This window comes from Manis javanica, chromosome 4 (assembly GCF_040802235.1).
Source record: "Manis javanica isolate MJ-LG chromosome 4, MJ_LKY, whole genome shotgun sequence".
NCBI lineage: Eukaryota > Metazoa > Chordata > Mammalia > Pholidota > Manidae > Manis > Manis javanica.
In genome coordinates this window covers 134,569,841-134,592,332 of record NC_133159.1, presented here as the reverse complement: position 1 = coordinate 134,592,332, position 22,492 = coordinate 134,569,841, and the positions used below count along the sequence as shown (strand labels likewise).

Genomic DNA, 22,492 nt, shown 5'->3' with positions numbered 1-22,492 from the left:
TTGGAGACTCTCCTTTGAGATCTGCTTCAAATCATCTTCTCTATGAAGGGTTTACAGCCCCTCTCCCTGACCAGAGGCAGTCTGGGCAGGGTGCCCCTCGGTGCCTGCACTTCCCACACTGGGCTGCTTTTCCATTCACCAGCCCTGCCTGCCAGGCTAAGAACCACACAGGCAGGGACTGTGTGTGATGCTTCTTCCCCCCAGCCCACAGCATTGGGCCAGGCTGAGCAGCCCTTTGATAGATGGTCAATGGAAGATTGAGTCCGTGTTGCAGCTACTGGTCACTCCTCTTTCTCCTGGGAAGGGAGCCCTCCTCCTCCCTCCTGGGGACAAGGCAAACACCCTGGGTGCCTTTTCGGGGTCCTCTCCCTTCTCTAACAAAGAGAGACCAGTGTTGGCAGACACATATTGCTTTATTTAGTGTTTCTCTGGATTGCAGAAGTGTCAGCAGTGGGCCGAGCCCCCAAGAAGGCAGAGGCAGCTGAGCAGCCCCCAGGCCCTCTGGAGAGGTGGGGGGGGGGGGGAAGCAGCAGAAAGAGGTGGTGGCCCTGTAGTTCGTCCCAAGGCCAGCAGCCCCTTCCCCAGGCCCCCAGGACAGTGAGGGAGCCAGGAGCCAGTAAAGGCCCTATATGCTTGAATTGGGGCCAAAGTGTACGGGCAGGGTGTTTGTCGTCCTAAGGCATGGACTGAGGCAGGAGTGCTCCTCCCACCTGGTGGCCCCCAGGGGTGATTGCTGGTCAGGGGGCCACATGCACCCTGAAAACATGAGCCTGCTTCATGGGGCTCCTGTCCCTGGAAGAGGCAGTGAGGTGTGCTGAAGACAAGGCGGCAGTCCTGGTTCTGCCCCAGCTTGCTAGGTGAGGAGCAGGCCCTTCCTCCCAGTCTCTTGTTTCCCTGTACCAGCAGGCTAGACCAGATGATCTCTCAGTGTCTAAATTCTATGGTCCAAGGCTCCTTCTCCAACTCCAGGACACCCTCAGGCTGGGGTGATATTGAAAGGGCATTTTTAAGGCAGGAAGGAGGAGGCAGGCAAGGGTGGTCCCAGCCCCCAGGGGGATGTCAAAATGGGCTGCAAAGAGTACAGGTGGGTGGGCAGGCAGACAGACAAGGTGCCAAGGGAACGAGGAAAGGGTGGCCTGGGCAGGGAAGACGGCACCAGGGCCCAAACCACCCAACCTCTCAGCTACATTTCCTGCCCTGCTGGACTCAGGGAAAACACCAGCTACATTCCCTGCCCTGCTGGACTCAGGGAAAACACATCCAGTGTGTCTTGGGTGGGTAAATGGCTTTTTCAAAAAATAATTTCCTATAAAGCATCAAAAAATATCAGAGAAAACCTCAGCAAAAGTTCCCTTCTCTCAAATATATGGCATCAGCAGTGGGGCTGGCACAGCTGCCTCCGGCCCTGGCTTTCCCATTGCTGTGTGCCAGCCTGGCCCACTCTAGGGCAGCTCCCTGGCCCCTGCCGCTCCCTAAGAGAGGGGTGAGCAGGAGGCAGGGGTCTGTCGGCGGGCTTCGAGGTGCCCCTGGGTCCCTGTCTGGAAGCTCGAGTCTTTGGTAACTGGGATGGGGAGGAGGGGGTGAGCGGAAAGCATTGGGAAGTGGGAGGGGGTCCAGTGGGTGCCTTCATCACCGGGAATTCAGCCGTGGGGCCACCTGTGGGAGCAGAGGGAGAAGCTCCAGTGGTGAACAGGAAGCAGAGGTGTTCCTGGCACTGGTCTTCACAGGTTAGATGCAAGCAATAGCAGTTTGCAGGGGGCTTGTGGCCTTGGTCCCAGAGACACTGCCCCCACTTCCAGAGGAATCCCTGCCTCTCCTCCAGCATGCCCTTAAGCCCCGAAGGTCTTCCCCATCTCCCCGTGCTGCCATCTTTATGACCCTCTGCATTGTGGGGGCTCAAAAGTTTCCTCTCCCCGACCCTCAATGGGCACTGGGATGAAGGGGGCTCTGGACTGAGACCCAGGGTGAGGTGCTCAGGCTCTGCCAAGCACTGCCAAGGAAGCCTTGGCCACCAAGGCACCATCCTACCCCTAGGGCTATTAGCAAGGAAGCAGGGTGCTGCCTGCCAGGCCCTACTCACCACAGCCAGGTGCCCGTTCTTGGCCTTGGTGATGAGCAGCTCTGAGCCTGGTATGAAGTCAATAATGCCATCCCTGCCAGGGCCCCCTGCAAACGTGATGCTGGAGGGAAGGGGGTAGGTGAGGACTGTCCACATGCAACACACAGCCCACTCTAAGGCTGCTTCTGACCGTCTTACCTGCCCTGGTTGATGTTGACGTTGCTTACACGGTCAGCACTGAGGGCTGTCTTGGTCAGTGTCTCGATCACATGGTCGCTCTGCAGCACCACATCCCCCTGGAGGCCCAGACAGGGAGGAGGGATCAGGCCCTGCCCGGAGCTGGAGAACCTGTCCCCACCTTGCCTCCAGGCCCAAAGGCGTACCTTCTGCTTATTGTCCTCACGCTGCACATGCAGCACAAAGAGGCTGTCGCTCAGGCTGCTGACAGAAATTCCTGAGGGGGAAAGGCAGAGGTGAAGGATCAAGGGTCAGAGCAGGGGCCCTCCCTGTGCTGCCCTGGACTCTGGCTCACCGGTCAGGTTGGCATAATCAATCCTCTGCTTGACTTTGGCGTCCTCCACGATGACCACAGCACTGGGTGTCAGCAGCAGCTGCCGTGAGCGGGGCTTGTAGCCCTTACGGTCATATTTCACTACAGGTACTGCATACTGGGGACAGAGGGCAGGACAATGGGCAGGGGAGCAGCTGAGGAGGCTCGAGGGATACCCTCCTTACCCTCTGCCCAGGCCCTGAGCTCCCATCCAGCCTTAGGCAGCAGGACTGCTGGACTCAGGGCTGCAGGCAGGGTCTCACCTGGATGGTCTCAGAGCCGAGGGCCTGCAACACCCTGGGGCTGATTTCATCTGTACCTGCAATCCAGACAGGGGAGGGGGATGTCAGAGGAGGAGAGAGAGGACTAGGATGGTAGTGAATGGGTTGAGCACTGGAAGTTGGGCTCACCAAGTCGTGTGCTGATGAATAGCCTGGGGACGCTCTGGGGGTAATTGTCCTTCTTGCCCTTGAAGATCTCACTAGCTACGGCTTTTTGCTGGAGCTGAGGAGAGAACCGGAGGGAGGGGAAGATGCTAGGAGGGGTGAGGACTACCAGAGAAGGCAGGCCATCTCGGGAACTGAGACAGCCTCCCTCACCCTCTACGGCCCCAGGAGCAGGAGACTGAGCCCGGCCACCACACTCCCCTTGGCCCCTCCTCTACCTTACCCTCATCCCCAGCAACCAAGGCAGAGGGCTCCCCAGAAGGGTCACGACAGCACTGTCAGAATCCAGGTCTGACTTTGGGGACAATTCCCCCCCATATCAGGCCCCGGAGACTCTGAGATTCCACTGCCCTGGGGTTCTTAAGCTGGATGATTGCTAATACTCAAAACTGCTGCAGGTTGTCCGGACCTGGTGGGTCCTCAGCATCATCCAATACTGAGTTGGCAAAATACAAGGCACAGCGGCCACCGGCGTCTGCCTCTGAACCGTGGCGGACGTCACCCATCAGTCAGCCCAAAGCTGCAGCCTAGTCGGTATAGGGCTCTGGGCAGCCTCCACCAATCCAGTGGATTTGGTCTAGAACACGAACCCCATTTGCCACCCAAAATCTACTCCAACCTTGGCTTCATACTTGAGGCCAAACAGGTTGGCATCCATTTGCGGTCACATTGTATATCAGGGGTAAAGTGCTCTTCAAGGCCAGCATCCTTTAAGAGGTGCCTGCTGCTCCCCTGACCCTGCTGGAGAGTCCACACCTGCCTCCTTGCCCTTTGTACCTGCTGCTTCCACTCAGGGCTGATGCTCCGGCAGTACTTCCACACCATGTTCTTCTTACACAGCTCCCGTAGAAGTTCTGAGGCCTGTGGGCATGAGGGGAGTCAGGGCACCTGGACAGCCTGGCTCCCTTCCCTCTGAAGACAACAGGCATATGCCCACCACCAAACCTTTGTCTAAGTGACACCCCTCAACCTGGACTACCCTTCCACTCCTGAGTAATTTCTCTGAGGAGCTCATTCAACATAGCCCAGCTCCTGCTCCCCTCCCTCGGGGAGCCCCCCTGACTCTCCTCTGGCCACATGATCTTTGGGCCCCTCCACTGAGTGCTTTGATGGTCCCTAAGTGACCAGGGAAGGCCCACAGACCTCATGCAGGGCAGGTGGGGGTGTGGGCCAGGAAGTGTCCAGGACGTTTCGGGGCAGCTGCTGCCGCAGGTTAAGCAAAAAAGAGGTGCGCACGTGGTCCAGGAAGAAGGCGTTCTCAGGGCAACGAGGCGCATGGCGCAGGATGAAGCCACGGATAAGCCTAGCGGTGGGAGCCCGACAGGGACAGGAGTTAGACGTCTGGCTATGATCTCCACATACACCCTGCTCTGCCACCCCAGCGGTGCCCCATTGCTCACCGCCGGATTGTCTGTGCCGCCCACTTCCTCTTGGCTGCCTTCCTCCGGCCCAGAGTTCCACGCCACCAAGACTGGATGCAGATGGCTGTGGAGACCACAAACAGCTGACCTCTGTCTCCTCACCATGGTGCCCTCCCTCGCCCCAGACCCTGCTCCTCCTGAAGACCCCTGGTCCCCAAACCTGATTGCTTCACCCGGAGGAATTTTTGCCGCCAGTGAAAGCCCCTCCAGGCAGCCTGGATCTTCGTGGCTGTGGTTGGGAAAGGAAGTCAGTAGGCCAGAGCTCAGGGGAACCAGCTGGGGGCCTGGTGCTGGTCAGAGCTCTGTGAGTGTCATGAATGAGGGAGGGGCTGAACGAGCTAAGTGGATGAGTAAAGGGCGAGTAAATGAAAGAGAGTGGAAGGGAGCAAAGGAATGTGGGAACATGCTCAGTTTGCATCCAGGGGCAGCAAAGAGAGCAGATACTGGGCCTGGAGCTGGTGTGGAGGGCGGCTGAAGGTGGGTGTGGCAGACTTCCTGGAGAAGGAAGTCTTCCTGCTCCCAGAACAAATCCCACTGGGACAGGAAGGGTGGGGCCTCTCTCACCCAGGCTCTGCCGCCGGACCTCCAGGGCATCCTCTGTGGCAAACAGTGTCTTGGGGAAGTGGATGAAGATCTTGGTCCTGAGAGGGCAGCAGTGATCAACCCCTGGTTGCTACTCCCCTGCCCTCCAGATAGCAGGTGTGGGCACCACTCACCTGCCCATCTTGTACTCTTCTGGCTTATAGCCAAGGTGCCTGATCAGCACAGCCACCCCATCCTGGGGCCGTCCTGCCCATGTGGGCCATGTCTCTGGGCACAGTGACTTGTACCTGGGGACAGGAGCAGAAATGGACCCAGCCCCCACCACAGCTGGTGCCCCCTGGGGGACTCAAACCAGCTTTCCTGGGCACCTACGGGGCGCTCCCACTGACTCACAGCTCACAGAAAGCCCGGGAGGTTGTTCTGTTACTTCCCCCACTTTAAAGGTGAGGAAACTGAAGTATGCTCATTTGACACATGGGGCCATGGGGCTAGAAAGTGGCAGAGACAGGATTCACATCTCACTGACACCCCAGATCCCTAGCTCAGGATACCCACAAAGCTGCTATAGCCTTTCTGACCTCATCAGAAACTCTGTCTTCCTCATAGACTTTTACCGTATCCTCTGGTGACAGGTCATGTGGATGCAAACCCCAAGGACCCCTAGCCCGGTGCTCTTTGAGGGCAGAGACTTGTGGGGCTTGTGACATTAGGTCTGTAGCATGCAGCGAAACCTGGTGTGGGTTCCACAGCAGCTCAAATCTCAGCACCCTGGTTGGTTGGTCTCTGTAAAGGAGGGGAGAATCCCTGTCCTCCCTCCTGGAATCTACCCTCCCGCCTTTTCCTGACGCTAAGCCAGGCCCCGCTCCCACCTCTGCAGGAACGCCTCGTATTTGCGGCGATAGGCAAAGCCGGCTCTGCGCACGCGCAGGTTCTCCATCAGCCCCAGGTATTTCACCTGGTGCCGGATCAGCACCTCGTCGAAGCGGCCTGATGGAGGGGCAACAGGGTGGTAGGTGGGTTTTCACCAACGGTCCTAGCCTCTGCAGGGAAGGCCCAGTCCCCACCGGTCAATGGGGTGGGAGGGCCTACCAGGCTGTTTCGCATCATTGGGCTTGATGCAGCGGATGTAGGCAGGCTCCTTAGACTTCAGTATCTCCACCAGCTGCAAGAGGCTCATCTTGAACTGGGTGGCAACCTGGTCAGCCAACGTGAGAGGAAGGTTGACCCAAGTTGAGCGGAGTCCACTGAACCCTGAGCTGCCCCTGGCTGGGGCAGAGCTGCTGAACCCTACAGAGGCCCCTTCCTCTAAAAAGCAGCAGCAATTCCTACGACTACCCCCTGCCCTGCTTGGGCCCTTACTTCCTCCCATCTCCCCTCCCTCACAACAGAGGAAGGGGCCAGATTCTGTCCACAACATCCCTCTGGCTAGGCCAGAGACCTCAGCTTAAGCTGAGTACCTCACTCACATCTAAAATTCTTGCTCAGGTCTCCCCACAACCTCAATCCTACATCTCCCTTTGGCAACCACTCTGTTTCTAGAATTTCAGGGGCACATCCCCAGATAATGAGTTCTACACCTATGCATTTAATCATTACCCTGTAGGCTGCTCAGGAGGACCTTCCAGGATCTTAGGCCTGTGAGAGAAGCAGACTCCTCAGAAAAGACTCACAACCCAGTGGTCCCATTGATGCCAAGAGTGTACACCTGGGGGTTCTGGGAGTATCAAGGAGGACCAACTGATCCAGGCTGTGGGGGAGTGAGCACCAGGAAAGGCCTTCTGGAAATGCCCCTTCAGCTGAGTTTAGAGGAGGAGTAGGACGTAGCCAGAAGCAAGAGAGGAGAGAAAGGCATTTAGGGAGATGAGACAGCCTGAGCAAAGGCTTGACGAACCCAGGGAGCTACACACACTGCAAGTATCCAGATGGGGAGTAAAAAGGACAGTTAAGAGGCAGGCAGATGCAGAATCACAGCAGAACCTGTATTACACAGGGAGACTTGAGTTTTAGCCTGACAGAGGAATAGAGTCACAGATGAATTTGGAATGAGGGAATGACAAGAACAGTTCTGCATTTTGGAGTATCTTTATAGCAGATACATGGAGGATAGATGGAAAGCCAGGAGACCAGGGAGGAGGCTGGCTGGCTCAGAGTACTGGATTGGGGCAGTGGTTATAGGGTAGCGCCAAGGGGAGGGAGTTAAGTATTCAGGCAGCAGAAATGGGTAAGATCCAGTGGCTGTTTGGACGAGCCACACAGGGGAGACTGAAGAGTCAGGGATGCTATCCATGTTTCTGGCCTATGGGACTGGATGGAGGGTGATCCCTGTCTTAAGTTAGGGACACAGAAGGAGCAGTCTTGGGGACTGGGTAATCAAGGGCCCATTATACATCAGGGGAGTCAGGGGTATCTGGGTGCCACTTGGAGGAGATCAATGGCTACAGGAATCTGTGGCTTGGCTGGAGGGGCCGGGACAGCAGTGTGTGTATTCCCCCAGTGGGAGAGGATGACGGCGCTCAGGGAGGGAGCAGAGAGCAGGTCCCAGGGAGCCAGACGAGCGCAGTCTCCACACCCTCCCTGCCAACACGTCTCAGCCTGCAGCCCTCTGGCTTCTACCTCTTCCTGGGAGGGCCAGGCTCTCCTCTTGCCAAGCCCAACAGCCACGCCTGTCCTCAGCTCACTGAAGCTCTCCCGGATCTGCCACCACTGGCCACACCTGCCTTTCCAAGCCTCCCTCTCTCCTCAGAAATGTCACTCTCCTGTCAACCTCCTGGGTTTTTTTTGGCTCTGTGTGTTGGGCCCCTCACTGCCTACAGTGCCCTCCCATAGGTCCATCCAACAAGCACCTACCCACTCCCAGGAGATTTCAGATGCTTCCTCCAGGAAGCCTTCCCTGGCCCCTTCACCCCTTCTACTCCCTCAGGCTATTTTCTGCTCCTTGTTCTACGTTTCCAAAGCACCCTGTGCACATTCCAGAGACAAGAATGTATGTGTGTGTGTGTATATATATATATATATATATATACACACACACACATATATATATACATATACATATATATGGACATCACACAGACACAGGTGCACACACACAGGACCACACTTAGAGACAGTCACACAGACACACACGGAAGAGGTCACAGATGCACCCACTGTCAGCCTCCTAACACACACAGATGTACACACAGGCACCAATGAAGATACAAGCTCACATGCGCACTGCCAACTCCCAGGCACTCGTCCACACATGCGTGCACACACAACCCCTCAGGTGTCCCAGCCTTCACACCGTCTCTGGTCGCTTCTTGTCACTGAGCTCACTCCGGTCAAAGCATTGGCTCATGATGGGATTCTCTGAGCTGCACATGGTCTGTGAAAGCAGAGCAGGGCTCAGGGTGGGGCCCGGGAGCAACAGGACACATTTCTGGGGCAAGAAGCCATACAGGGCCCACCCCCAGGCCCTTCCCATGCCTAGTTCTCCTCACCTCCTTCAGGTTCCGGAAGAGAAGGTCATTGTTTTTATCCAGAAACCCTGGGAGGACAGAGCAGATGTGAGGGAGAGCTCCTCTGCCTGCTCACTGTGAGGACCCAGCCCCAGGATCCTTACCGGTCACACTGTAAGTCACCTCCCCAGCATAGTGCAGAAGGCGGAACTCCCCACGACCCAGAGATTTCCTGGTCCGCTGGTCAGCCAGCTTGTGCCTGGGGAGGGAGAGGAAGCTACAGGTTGCTGGCCCGAGCTATACCCCTTTCCTGCTGAAGAGACTTTGATGGCGGAACCAGGCATCCCGTGAAGAGCAGGCATGCCCCAGGGCCACCCCACAATCCAAAGGGTAGCAGACAGGGAAGGGCCGTCAGCCTCCCTGAGCTCAGGGAGGTAGACAGCCTTGCCCAGGGCCACACAGTGCCAGGAGCAGGACCTCGGCCTCTGCACTGCCAGGGCACACAGGGCTGAGGCCTCCTTTCACTGCATCTGGCTGCTGCGCCAACTGCTCAGAGGGCTGAGCACTGCCCACTACATTTTAAGAATGGAATTTGCCCAAAGAGATTGCTTAAGTCTTAAGCATGTTTATACCCTTTAGCCCATTTTCTACATTTAAGAACTATTCCAAGCAACTACCCAGAGATATAGGCAGAGATTTAAGACACAAAGATGTTTGTGGCAGCCTGTTACCCCACCAGAAACCTGGAGGCTGGCCAGTGGCCCCCGGAGACCAAGCGAAAGCAGGAGAATATCTGTGGGTTAGAGCCATTGGAGGAAGTGTTTTGAGGAAATTTTTCTGTTGGATGATACTGGAAAATACTCAGGATATAACATTATCCTGAGCCTTATACCTAGTAAGTTCTCAACTATGAAAAAAAAATGTATAGAAAAAGGCAGGAAGGAAATGCCTCATATTGTTAACAGTGATGACCTCTGGGTGACAGGATTATAAGTGGCTTTTGCATACATTCCAACTTTTCTCTAACGAGCAACATTATTTTTACAATCAGAGGCAGGTTCTTATACTGTTAAGCAAAAAATGCTCAGGGCTTCGACATTCAAAAACCCAGGGAGTAGGTCCCAGCTCTGCACCTTACTAGACATGTGATAACCTTGGGCACATGGCTTCACCACTTGGAGCCTTGGAAAGGGGAGAAAGCACCACAGATACCTTCTTGCAGGGATGCTTCAGGTTAGAGGAGATGATGTGCACCAAATACGTGGGACAGAGCAGGGACGGGGATGATGCCCGTTTCTCTCCCCACAACCCTCCTCACTTTCGGAGACTCCTTGAATAAAAAGCAATTTCCAAATAGAGAAGCTTAAAAATCTTAGCAAGTTTCATCCTCAATAAAAGAGTCAGGAAGAAGCTATGCTTCCAGCTTCTTATGCTGTGGGTGCTCCACGGCTGTGGCTTTGTGTGCCTGTCCTTACCCCGGCATCTCCCATCATCTCCCTGTGGCTGGTGTTTTAGGACTGTACAGGGATCCCTAGCTTCCAAAGGCTCTGCCCCAAGTGAGCCCTCACCCCCGGCATCCCTGCAGCCCCACTCACGTCAGGAAGTGAGGATGGTGCTTCACTGTGTCCTCCAACTTCTCCAGGAAGGTCAGATCTGTGGCCTCCCCAGGGCGTAAGCACTCCTCATCCTGGGGGGTGTGGCACAAGGTGAGGGATGTATCAGGGAAGGGACTGGAGGGCCCAGGAGACTCGGGGCACCATGCTGGGAGGCACAGACCCAGGGGAAGGGGCAGGTCATAGGGAGCCTTTCACAGACAGCTTCGACCAGGCAGCACCTCACCTCACCCTCTACACATAGCCCTGCCCTGTCCTTGCTCAGCCCCAAACAATGGCCCTCTGTGGGCAGGCCTGGAGAGAAAGGAGAACAGGGTGATGTCCTCCTACCCAGCTCCCAACACAAAGCCTCGGAGACACAGAGGACTTACCAAAATGGAAATGATGCCCTTGAACTTCTCTTCCACCAGGTCACAGATGATCTTGTTGTTGAAATATTGAACAGGCTCCCACTGAGGGGCAAATGGGAAGGAAGGCATCATCATGGGGTCCCAGCACCTCTCTCAAGGAGACCCCAATGCCTGGGCTTCTTAGAGACTTCACCGGGGGACACTTGCGGCTTGCACTCACCGCGATGCCCTCTGCCTCATATTCTTCCTGTTCCGACTTGAGGGTGAGCTCAATGAAGAGCTGCTGCAGCTTCTCGTTGCAGTAATTGATGCAGAACTGCTCAAAGCTGGGAGGGAAACAGAGGAGCCCACAGTAGTTGTGTGTGTTGGGGGGTGACACAGGACCAGGAGCAGGGAAGAAATAGGACAAAACCCTGAGCAGCTAAGGGAAGAAACAGAACAGGACCCAAGGTGGCCGGGGGCATCAGCAGCAGAATAAGGGAGGCAGGGGTTAGAGGAGAGGGACCAGGACAGGGGAGACAGGCAGTGGGGGAAAGGGGGAAGCTGACCTGTTGTGCTGAAACACTTCAAAGCCATAAATGTCGAGGAGCCCAAGGACTGTGGTGCTCCGCCAGCTGGGGCTCTCAGCATCCTAGGGCCGGTCATTTGACCAAGAGCATGGTCAGTGTTGGCCAGCTCCCAGCCCCAGGCCACCCAGACTGCCCTCCTCGAGGCCTTGGGAGCAGCCCTCACCTTGGAGGCCAGTGACCTGTTGATCTTTTCAACCAGCCAGGTGAAAGTGCGACTGTACACAGCCTTGGCAAGGGCGTCTCGGGCATAGGCAGCCTGTTCCAGGTTCAGTGGGCTCAGGAGCTGCGGGTGAAGGGCGAGACAGGGACATGAATGGCATGAACCCCCTTCCTTTCCCCCTCCACTTTGGGCTCAGGCCGACCACCAGGAAACCATGACCTCTCTGCCCTCCTCACTCCCTGTGAGCCTCAGGGTGAAGGACACCCAGGGAAGCCACAGTGGCCACCCTACGGGGAAGATGGTAGAGGGACAAGGGGCCTCATTCCCAGAGGTGGGAGTCTTGGTTCCAGCCTTTTGTCCTCTTCCTGTGTGATCTTGGCTGGCTCCCTGTGCCCCTCTGAGCCACCTGCCTTATGTCCTTTTAGCACTGCTGCACAGACCAGGGGAAGGGGAATGATGGAAGTCGGGCTGCCTCAGAATACTGGCACCCCTGTCCCCACCTCCCAAGACAAGGCTCACCTCTTCTCCCTTGGCAGTGATCTTCCTGTGTGTCAGGGCCTCCCGCAGTGTTGAGCCTTCCACTCCAAGGAGCTGCCAGGAGTGGGGGTGGGCCTGGTGAGCCCACACAACCCCCTCTCCCCAGCACTCTGCCCCAACCCTCTGCTCACCCCACTCACCCTACTCAGATACTTGAGCTGGTGCTCGGTGGTCACCTGGGCGTTGCTCTCCTCATCAGCAGCAAAGTGGGTGTTGCCCAAATGCAGGACGCTGGCCACGATGCTCAGCAGGTCCTGGGGAACAGAGAGGGGGCAGGCGGGGATCGCAGGAAGGACAGGAAGTCCCACGAGGACAGCTAGTGGACAGTCGGATGGTGCCAGGCCTAGGTGGCAGAGCGTTTGAGAGCAGGAGGGGCTACACATGGAATTGGGTTGTAAAAGTGGGCGCGGTTTTCAGGGTATGACAGGAGGGAAGCGAGGTCCCCAGCAGAGGGCTCACCTCCACCTCATCCTCAGTGAAGTCAATGACCATCAGAGCCTTCCTGACGACCTTCCAGTCACTCTTGTCATTGATAGAGGAGACTTTGGCACACTGGCCCTGGAGGAGGGGCAGAGAGGAGTTACTGGGCTCCAGCCCTGGGCTCCCAGGGTGGCACCTGCCCTGCCTGCTGCCACACACCTTCACCAGGTACAGGTAGCTCTGGGGGTTGCGCTCCAAGCCCAGCCTGAGCAGCGTCTCCTCCTCACCCCCCTCCAGCAGCTGGTAGAAGACGTGGAAGTTCCTCTCCCCGTGGTTCTGGTGCACCACTCGGGACTTCTCCAAGAGGTAACTGAGGATGTGGCCGCCCACGGGGGCCCCCTGCGGGCAGGGAAGGATGTGGCGGCTGCTCAGGGGGGCTGGGAAGTGGGCCCATCTTGGCCTCCCTCCCCTGCACTCTTGGGCTCTAATTCCAGCTCTGCCGCTAGTGGTGCGGGTTCAGGCAAGCCACCGGCTCTGGCCTCAGTTTCTGCACCTAAGCAATGAGGATTTTCAGCCCTATCTGCTTGGCAGCTCTGCTTGGATGTCCAACAGGCATCTCAACAGGCTTGACACTGAACTCCTGATCTCCTCCTGAAACTGGCTCCTCTTCCCATCTTGGTCAGTTTTTCACTCCATCCTTCAGGTATTCAGGCAGTCTGAACAGAAGTCTGCCACACCTCATGCCTACTCCTGCTAACCTTCAAAACATCCAGAATCCAACCACGGCTCACCACCTCCACTGCACCACACGGGTCCCGGCCACTGTCACCTGTCACCTAGATTTAATAATCATCAGCTTCCTAATTGATTTCCCCGTTCAGCCTGGTTCTCCAACTGTCTCAACAAAGCAGCCAGAGTAATCATTCAAGAGGAAAGTCAGATCAGGAAGCATTTCTGTTCCAAGCCCTCTGATAGTCCCCTTGCCCCCTTTCCACTGGTTTTTTTTTTAAGTTCTTACAGAGACACAAAAGGGCCTGCACCACCTGGCCTCTTCTATTCGTTGGCCCCTGGCTCTCTTCTCCAGCCACCCAGGCCTTCTTGCTGTCCTTGAATATGTCAAGCACCCGCCCACCTCAAGGCCTCTGCATTGGCCTTTGCCCTCTGCCCTGGCCTTTGCCCTCTGCCTACCCTCTTTCCCTCAGTTAGGTGCACAGCCTTCTCCCATCTCCATCAAGCCTTTACTAAAACGCCACTTTCTCAGTGAGGCTTACCCTAAATGCCTTATTTAAGACAGCAGCTGCCCCCACCCACCCTTCCCTCATTGTCTTTTTTGCCATGGCACTTATCACCTAAATCACATTTTTCTATTTACTGTCTATTTCCCCAGAGGCAGGATTTTTGTTGTGTTTCACTGCTGTACCCACACCTAGAGCAGTGCCTGGCACACAGTAGGTGCTCAATAAATATTTACTGATGCCAGAGACCTGGCCAGTGGGAGCCTACCAAATGGGAATACCACTCTCCCCACTCTGCTGTGGGTACCTTGAAGTCAAACTGCACGTCCATGTACTTCCCAAACCTGCTGGAGTTATCATTCCGGAGGGTCTTGGCGTTTCCAAAGGCCTAAGAGCAGACAGAGGAGTGCAGGATGCCTGCGTTCCCTCCCTGGCCTTCCCTCCCTTCAGATGCTGCTGTCTCCTCACCTCCAGCACAGGGTTGCTCTGCAGCAGCCGGTCACGCACAGCTCCCCCCCGCTCAGGGGCTGGGCAGGTCTCAGCATAGAACTGCAGCAGCCGCTTGGTGGCCTCTGTCTTGCCTGCCCCGCTCTCCCCAGAGATCATCACTGCCTGGTCCCGGCGCTCCGTGCGCAGAGCCCGGTACACAGTGTCGGCCACCGCGAACCTGGGACAGAGGCTTGTCAGGAGCTCAGAGATGGGAGTCCAACAGAGAAGACTATGGGGGGGCACTCCCATACCTGGCTGGAGTTCATTTGTGAGTGGCAATTAGGTGAACCCTTAAGGTTGAGCATTGGACCCTCAAGGGTTGGGTAAAAGGAGAGCCTTCGCAGTTGAGAATGGGGATCACTTTCAGAGGGAGGACTGAGGGGCTCACTCATGGGAGTACTGGAGGTCATTCAGTGGAGGTTGGGTCACTGAAGGTCACTGAGGCAGGGCTGGGAGGTCCCTCAGTGGTGGGGGTCAGAGAGTCACTAGGGTGGGGGGCCATGCCCAGGTAGAGTTGGGGAATAAGTCATGGATGTGAGTTGGGGTGGGGGCTGGGGAGGTCCGCCCACATGGAGATGACTCATCTTAGGTGGGCACTGGGGTCACTCTAGGTTGAGGGATATAGGAGTCCTCACAGATGTGAATAGTGAGTCATCCCAAGTGAGAGGTCAGGGATCATTTTAGTGTGAGGGTTGTGTGGGTCCATCTCAGTAGAGATGGGAGACCTCTCCTGGGGGGGATGGTGGTCACTCACAGGTGGGGGGGCACCTCATAGAAGCTGACACCACGGTAACGCTCCATGTGCTGCCGACTGTAGATCTGCAGGTCCCGGTAAGGGTTGACAGAGACCAGCACAGGGCCAATGTAGGTCTGGGGGTTGGGGGAGGAGGGTCAGAAGTTTCCTCCAGAGGTCCCTGATGCTTCTTTGCCCCTCAGCCCTGCATCTGTGCCCCCCAGTAGCCCCACTGCCTTCCCACTTGGGCCTCACGTAAATGAGGTTCTCCCGGAATCGTCGCCGCAGGTTCTCGATGAAGGCTGCCTCACTGGTGAAGTTCTCCAGCAGCACAAAATCCTGTACCCCCACCCGGTCACGGGCGGTCAATGCACTCTCCATGGTCACCCGCACCCCGTCACTGCCCAGGGCCTGCAGGGAATGGACCACACACGGGAGCAGTCAGAGCCAGCAGGGTAAGTAAGGTAGAGCCACTTCTCCCCCTCCACCACAGCCTGCCAGACAGAGAGGGCACCAGGACACAGGAGACCTGGACACAGGCGACAGAGAACACCCAGGATGGATCATGTTGGGTACAGCCGGTCTGGGTCCCAGGAAGCTGGCCTTTGGAACACTGAGGACAGGGGTCACAGAACAAAGACCACATGGGACACATGAGACCTGGACACAGGACATTGGAGCACAGAAGATCGAGGGGACAGGGGATCAAGGCCATTGAGTCCAGGGAGGCGCTGGTTTTGTGTAGAGAAAGGGGGTCAAGAGAAGGAATTCCCTAGAATAATAGAAAGAATGTTCTTGTTGACCTTGGACAAATCCCCTCCTCTCTCCAGGTTGTTTCCTCCTCAAGGAGGAGGAGTTGAGTTAAACCAGGTGACTTCAGGTCCTTTAGCTCTGGGCCACGTGTGATAGGTGCTTGGGAGGACAAATGTCTCAGAGTGAATGCTGCAGGCAGGGCTGGGCCCTCTCCCACTTCAACCCACCAAAATCTCCAAGGGACTGTCAAGCAAGAGAACACCCCCAGGCCACAGGAGAGGGATTCCCCCTGAGGGCCACCCACCCCAGCTGGGCCAACACCCACCCCAGGAGGGGGGCCCTCCCTCCCACAGGAGGGCCACACCCTCTGCAGCTGCCGGGTTCCCCAAACACCCTCCTCTGCTGAGAGCCCTGAGAAGCCTCCAGGGGGTGGGGGTTTTACCACGGAAAGCCCAGCTGCCTCTGGAGCCCATCAGAGGGTGAGGGAGAAGTACAAGCATAACAAGGCCCTCACCTCACACCACACTCTACAAAAGAGGGTCTGGGGGCTCTATGAAATTGACACCAAGAATGTCAAAGGTCAGAAAGAGCAAGGTGGCCAGTGGTGGGAGAAGGGTGTAAATCCCAAAAAGGCCCTAGGTCTCCTTCAACCTCAGACCACCCAGATCTCTGGCCCGGAGTACTGTCAGGCTCTGGCCAAGGTCTGCCTCTCCCAGGCCTGACCCTCACTGCACCCCCTCTCCCAATTCTGTCCCGAAGCTGCTGCCAAATCTGGCCAAAGCTCCCGCCCCCTTGACCTCTGGTGACGGGTCTCTGCTCTCAGCCCTCCCGGAGGCTACTCTTCGGCCCCGGGTGCGGGCGGCCCGCGGGTCTCCCTGCCTCGGCCTCCTCCCGCTGCAACTTTCCGGGACGTTTTTCCACCCGAAATTCCTGGGCCGCGCCCGCTTCCTGGCGGGACCGAGGCGGCGCCGCGAGGCGGGGAGGGACGACCGGGACCCCCGCCCTTCCTGTCGCCCCCGCTCACCGACGCCCGGTAGCGCATCCTGCCCGGCCGGCCTGACGCCCCGCTTCGCTGCCGGTGCTCTCGGCCCGGGGCGCGGCGGCGTCGTCAGCGAGGGAGGGGCTGTCCCGCCCCCGCACCGCCCTTTCCGCGAGCCCGATAAGCGCGGGACTCCCCCGCCGTCCCCGCCTCCCTCGGGGCTCGGACTCCCGGGTCCCTCTCCAGCTGGTGGGGGCGGGGTGGGAACTCAGGGGGATTTGGGGGGGAGGGGACAGAGGCGGGGAGGGGGCGGGGCTCCCCGCCGGGCAAGGGCTCCGCCTGAGTCAGGTTTTCCAGGAGGGACGTCGTTGGTTCCAGGGTGGTGCCCGGAACCCGCGCGGCCTCCGCGTCTATACGGACCCAGAACTCACTTCCGGGCTGTGTCTACAGTACGCACGAGGCCAGGCGCGCGACAAGGGCTGAAGCCCGTGGGTCCCGGAGGAAGTAGGATTTCCCTCCCCCTTCACCACTACAGCAAGTCCCGGGAAAGTTAAAAATAGAACGAAATGTCCAAATACGGCCGGCGCGCCCAAGCGGGCGGAGCCTCCGTGCGGGACACTGTCCATCCCCATACACTCTGGGCGGTGGGCTCCTTACAAGTCTGTAAGCCCCAAGAAAATCTCTAGGTTCCCGCGTCAGCGCAGAGCGCGCGCTCCAGGGACAGAGACTGCCACAGAGCGCCTTTGCCGGCGCGGTGTGTGCCCAGCCCCTACGGAGGTCTCAGTTTTCCATCTGCGAAATACAAGTCTGACTTCCAGCCTTTGGGGCAATACCCTTCTACCCTATCCCGGACACCCAGACTAGGGCCTTTGTGCCTCAGGGGCCCCGCACCTCTTTCCCTTGAGTGGGCCTCCCTCTCTTGCTTCTCTGGATTCCTCCATACTCTGTCCAGAACTCCCTCCCTCTCCCCAAACCAGCCCCCAGCAGCGCCACCCTCAATGGGCTCTTGGAAACACCAGCCTGAGGGGTGAATTCTAGCTCAGACCCCAGCTGGCGGGGCTGGTGATGGCTAGTGCTTGAAAAATGCTGGGCTATTTCTTATAAGATGTGTGACTGCAGGCGAGAACTTCTCGGGGCCTCTTCTTCATCCTTAAAATGAGGCTAACACCTGCCTAAAGAGGTTGTTGTAAAGGCTAAGATAAAGCGCTACGGTGCCTCCCACTTCCCTTTCTCCGCCAGACATTTATTTATTCCACGCATGCTTGGGGCAGACCTACTAAGGGTCAGGCCTTGGGCTAGACGGGTCACACTTCTTATCTAGTGGGGAAAACCCCTCAGGCGTGTCTCCCAGTTACAAAGAGCTCTCAAGAGCTTCACCTGCCCCCCACCAGACAGATAAGGAACCTGGCACGCAATACGGCGGACAGTGACTTGTCTTAGGGGCAAAAAAGCAGAGCCAGGACCCAAAGCCCCGGTGGACCCCACCCTCGGGCCCCGGCTCCCCGGGGAAGGGGTGAAGCTGCTGCAGGTGCGGGCTGCAGCCTCGTGGGAAAGGCTCATTACCTCGAGAACAACAGCCCGGCTGGAGCCGCGGCTCGGGGGACCCTGCGGAGGCGGGGAATGGGGGCGCCAGCTGGGAGATGGGACCCTCTGGAAGGGGCAAGGGGACTGGCTGCCGCCGCGCAGCTGGGAGATGGGTCGGAACGGAGGTGCGGGGGTATTAAACGCCACCGGCAGAGGCGGGCTCAGGGCGGGAGGGGGCGCCCTTTGCGGTGGTCCAGGTTTAAAATCCAGAAGGGAGCGGGCAGAGGAAGAGACCCAGCCTCTAACCTTAGAAGAGTGGGGGAAAGGGGTCCAGCAAGCCCCCAGCAGAAGCATGGCTCCCAGCGCGAGCTGCTACGGCTAGCGGACGCCGGGAGAGTCGGGTAGCGGGGCGGGGCTTCGCGGCCGCAGTGCCCGCCTTGCCCGCTGCCGCGTCAAGCGGCTGGAATGAGGGGAATCCGCGTGCGGAGGGGTCCAGCCCGCCACCCACCAACCCGGAGCCGCGCTGCCGCATTCCCGGGATGCCCGATGGCGCCCCCGCAGCCAACGCCCGGCAGCGGAAGGAGGGGGCGTCTCCGTCGCCGGGAGGACCTGAGGGCCGTCCCAGCCTCGGCCACAGCCCCTGGCCACCCCCCTCCGCCCGCCCCACCTCCCTCGATGGTAACGCCGGCTCCGGAGGCCGGGTAGGGAGGCGGTAACTGTCTGAGCGCTGCCTCATCACACTCCTTCAATGTCTCCAGCCAGGCCATGAGGTCTGTATTATTATCCCCTTTCTACAGATGTGAAAACCGAGGCTGGGCAGACGAGCGACTTGTTCAAGATCCCAGGACTAGAAAAGGAGGGGTGGGGTTTGAACCGGGAACTTTAGCACTCACTACTCCTGCGGTCTGTCCTGAAGGAGAGAGGCCAGCCTAAAGCTGGCAGATTTCCAAGCTTCTCTCCAAGGGTTAAGAGGCTACCTTGCCAGGCTGTGACCTTCTTCAGTGACCCTGTGACAGCAGTGCTCAGTACACAACCCTGTGGGTGTTGCCTGACTATTGACATGTAGGTTTTAGGAGTAGCAGCTAGGCAGCTTCGGGTGGGGGCCACAGCCCTGGACCTAGGGGCTGGCTGCAGGCTGGGATGAAGCCATGGTCCTTGAGTGACCCAGGACTTACTTCTCAAGGCTATCTCTGGGTCTCCTCCCACCTGAGTGTTTCCAGTAAAGTCGGGGATGGGGCCAACCCAGTAGATCTAGGTCATCCAGTGTCCTTTACCTAGTGTAGGCCAGGTGCCCCAAAGCCTGACCTTTGGAGGAGTGGGAGGGCAGTGGGCAGCCTCAAATGTCTCCCTAGCCCAGAGCTACACAGATCTAGAGAGGGTGTTCTGAGGACTCCCAGATGGCTGTTATAAATTGATTTCCACTGAGGCAGCCTCATGGCCTATTGGGGCAGCAGAAAGAACCATAGTCTATCTGTGTGCAGGACAGTACTGGTCACAGAACAGAAGGTCGATTTATATTTATCAAACATATTGTAGATCTGGACTCAGGTTGCCCCTCCAAAGACTGTTCCAGACTCAAGGGAACTGTTGTGAGGGAGAATGAGAAGGAAAAGTGAGGCCTTAGGGGCTCTACCTGATTGCTCTCAGGACTCTAGTCCAGGCTGGAGAACTATGGAAGTTTGGCCTTCTAGATACCTCTGCTTGGGGGTGCAGCAGAAGTAAACAGAGCACCTTACCCCCCTAAGCTATCCTCCTTGTTCAGTATTCTGTATGTTGACAGGAGGGAAGCACCTCCAGCTAGACAGGAGGGCATCTATAGGCCTGCTGTCCCCCCTCCACTCCTCACACTAAGGAGTCACCACCACCTGCTAAACTTCCCCTCTGCTCTTCCATCACTGCTCTGTTCCTGGGCCAGGCAGTAGCCTCCAAACCGGCCTCCTTGCCTTCCTTCCTCCAATCCAGTTTCCCACAGCAGCATGTGTTATTTACAAATGCAAATCAAGTCAATTAACATCTCATGTTAATAATGTGAAAGTTTATAGGGCATCCCGTGCTTCACACTTACTGCTTTTTGCCAGGTCCCTGCATATAGACTCCAGAAATCCCGTCTGTCCTCACTTTACCCCACCGCTCCTGCCTTCCTATGTGACCACAGGGGTGGCTCTCTCCTCAAGCCTCCCTCACCACGACACACCCGCCCCCACCTCCCATGGCTCTCTAAGCTTCTTGCCTTTGCACCTGCAGCTTCCTTGGCCCGGCGCACTCTCCCCCTCCCCACCTGACTGACTCTTAGTCATCCTTGAAGGCTCAGCTCAGGTATCACCTCCTCCAGAACCCTTTGCTGACTTCCCCAACACACAGTCCCCTCCTTATCTCAGTACGCTCTACTTGACAGTTTCCTTGTCAGTCTCTCCTGGGAGACTACTCCCGCCCCGGGCGTGCACCCAGCCCCTCACACTAGAGGACCTTAATGACGCCTGGTGGACGCCTGTACGAATGAATCAATCACACAGCCGGCGAGCCTGAGCAGGAGGCCTGAGCGTGCCGGGAGTTGAAGAACTCCCATTCATTCTTTCATTCATCTCGGAGCCCCCCATCCGCCACATTCACAGGCGCCAAGGCGCGTTGGGGCCACGGGCGCTGCCTGACCAGGGGGTGGAGAACGGGAAGGGGCGGAGCTCGCGAGGTTTCTCCGGAACCCCGAGGCAGAGCAGGGTTGCCTTTGGGGCCCAAAGGGCACGCAGGGTGCCTGCGTCCGGCGATCCCACCACTCCTCCCCGCCCTTAGGTTCTCTGCAAATAATCTAAGTCCCTAGCAGGCCAAGTCCTGGCGCTACCGGGTCCTGAGTCCCGCACCAGCTGGGCCGAGCTGATCCTCCGCCCCAGCGACTCCCGAGCCGGCGACCCCGGTCTCCCTCATGGTAGCTCCAATCCTGGCTTGGCGCCTGGTCGCGTGCCCTTTCCCCCTTCCTGCCCTCCAGCGGAGGCCTTGGGGTCGCGCGGCAGGTGCCCGCTCCGCGCCCCGCGTACCCACCGGCTCGGGTTTTCGGGTGCGCGGGCGGGAGCCAGGTTGGGTGGCGTGGTCGGCTCTGGAGTTCCGCAGCGCGGGTACGCTCTCCCCGCCCAGGGTCCGCCCGGGGCCGGGCTGCTGCCTGTCGTCATCCCGGGCAGGGCTTAGGCCCCGGCGCGCGCGCGAGCGCGCGCACCCTCCAATCCCGCCCCTCCCCGACAGGCCATGGCCCCGGCCCTAGTCCATGGAGACTTGATGCTGCGCGCTCCGCAACCAGCTCCCTGTGTAGGGCCCATCAGAGTCATTCACACACACACACACTCACTCACGCACCCTCCTCCCTCCGAAGACCGGCCCCACAGGCTGCTGTACTGGGTGGGTGGGTAGCCTGTTGCTGTTCTTCCTCATCCTAGGGCCAGTTTGCATCCCCAGAGCAAACCCGACCCTCCCCTGCGTGTAGGCCAGGTCAGCTCTTCCCCATTTGTTTCCCTTCACCCTCCTTCCCGTTCATTTACTGCTCTGAGCCCGCCAGGCCCAGTTCTTTCGGCCAGAGGTGGAAAGTAAGGCATTACCTGAGCCTGTTACTATGCTCCTGGAGCTTTATATTCCTAGTCCTTTGACCTCAGAGCAGCCTGTCCCCTAGGTGTTATGCTCAGTTCAGAGGCCAGCCAACCGAGGATCAGGCAGCTGGAGGATTCAAATCAGAGCTTTGAAAAACCTTGCTCCTAGGTATGTAAACCCTTATCCCTTCTGTCCATTTACACCCCCTTTCCAGTCTGTCCTTGTCCCACCAAGGATCAGAACCCATCCCTTTGGCTCACCTCTTTCCCTAGGGGTTTGCTTGAGAGGGGGCTGCTGGGCCCTGGGGAGACACTGCCACCCTTCCTCCCAGCCCAGAGCATTCCAGCTTACAAGCTTGCAGGGCCTGTGGGGATGAACCACGCGGATGATCTCCCCGGTGGGTATCAGCTCTACTTGCAACGCCATTCTGCCTGTGGATAGCCAGTGTGCTGAGCAGAAGCCTGCCTGCCTGTCCACTGGCTCTGGCTGCTCCTGGAGCCAGGAATCTGGTCTCACGCTGGGATGGCCACTTGGTTCAGCTTCAACTCCAGCCCCAGGGGATGTGTCTGGTCCAGCTCCTCAGGACACAGCTGGAACAGCCCAGGTCTGATTGGGAGGCCTCTTGGCCCAGCGGGTTAGGGCAGGAAGAGGAGGGGCTGAGGGATGGAGGAAATGCCTGTTTTCCCAGGTAACCAGAGGAGCTGATACAAGCCATCAGAAAGGGACCCTGGACTGCAAGTTAAAGAGTGGGAGGCTTTTCCCTCCAGCAGCTCCATGGCCGGGCCTCTCCTGTGGCCCACTCAGTGGTGTCGGTGGTCAGGTACAGTGCCCACTCCCGACTAGAGCTCCTGTGCTGCCGCAAGCCAAGAGAATCCAGCAGTGGGCACTACGCCTCCTGCACGTCCCCCAGCTTGCCTGCCGCCCACACCAGCAGGTGAGCCCCTTGGGTTTAAGAGACCAGGGCTGCTGGGGGCTGGACATGCTGGGTACAGGGGTTGTTCGGAGAGTTAGGAGGGCACTGTGAGGAGGCCTCTATCCCACCCTTCTCTAGAGCCTCAAGTGTTTGGGGGGCTAGTCCCTGGGTTCCTTGGCAGTGGGCAG

General features: G+C 57.9%; 2 protein-coding genes across 8 annotated transcripts in view; one reads left to right on the top strand and one right to left on the bottom strand.

Moving 5' to 3' along the window:
* Positions 1-394: 394 nt before the first annotated feature.
* Positions 395-21,872, bottom strand: MYO1C (myosin IC). 6 transcript variants are annotated; one of them, XM_017656159.3, is made up of 32 exons: positions 21,743-21,872; positions 14,821-14,976; positions 14,587-14,702; positions 13,812-14,010; positions 13,651-13,731; positions 12,328-12,507; positions 12,148-12,246; positions 11,829-11,942; positions 11,671-11,742; positions 11,155-11,274; positions 10,971-11,053; positions 10,643-10,748; positions 10,444-10,524; positions 10,055-10,146; positions 8,624-8,718; positions 8,502-8,548; positions 8,306-8,386; positions 6,109-6,214; positions 5,889-6,006; positions 5,193-5,306; positions 5,041-5,117; positions 4,637-4,705; positions 4,456-4,540; positions 4,199-4,358; positions 3,833-3,916; positions 3,020-3,113; positions 2,873-2,928; positions 2,592-2,727; positions 2,443-2,513; positions 2,258-2,355; positions 2,081-2,180; positions 395-1,656 (listed from the first exon to the last, which is right to left on the bottom strand). In XM_017656159.3, the coding sequence occupies exons 1-32, from the start codon at positions 21,815-21,817 to the stop codon at positions 1,630-1,632; spliced, it is 3,192 nt and encodes a 1,063-aa protein (XP_017511648.2). In that variant the 5' UTR covers positions 21,818-21,872; the 3' UTR covers positions 395-1,629. The 6 variants fall into 6 exon arrangements, with proteins under 6 accessions (XP_017511648.2, XP_017511651.2, XP_017511649.2 ...); XM_017656162.3 differs by lacking the exon at positions 21,743-21,872 and adding an exon at positions 20,855-20,985; XM_017656160.3 differs by lacking the exon at positions 21,743-21,872 and adding an exon at positions 18,128-18,280.
* Positions 21,777-22,492, top strand: part of LOC118973236 (uncharacterized) — a 6,150-nt gene continuing 5,434 nt past the window's right edge. For both annotated transcript variants that reach the window (XR_012130543.1, XM_037022731.2), the window contains exons 1-2: positions 21,777-21,995; positions 22,080-22,325. Coding sequence is in view for 1 of the 2 variants with exons in the window: in XM_037022731.2 (XP_036878626.2) it covers positions 21,777-21,995; positions 22,080-22,325 (465 nt within the window). In the remaining variant the exon portion in view is untranslated. The remainder of the gene's footprint in view (positions 21,996-22,079; positions 22,326-22,492) is intronic.

What these genes read in the sequence shown, in the direction of transcription:
- MYO1C (XM_017656159.3), bottom strand. Translation starts at nt 21,817, where the DNA reads ATGGCGTTGCAAGTAGAGCTGATACCCACCGGGGAGATCATCCGCGTG. An exon ending in TCCGGGAGAACCTCATTTAC is followed by an intron (nt 14,703 to 14,820) that starts GTGAGGCCCAAG and finishes CCCAACCCCCAG; the next exon opens with ACCTACATTGGCCCTGTGCT. An exon ending in TGATTATGCCAACCTGACCG is followed by an intron (nt 2,514 to 2,591) that starts GTGAGCCAGAGT and finishes TTTCCCCCTCAG; the next exon opens with GAATTTCTGTCAGCAGCCTG.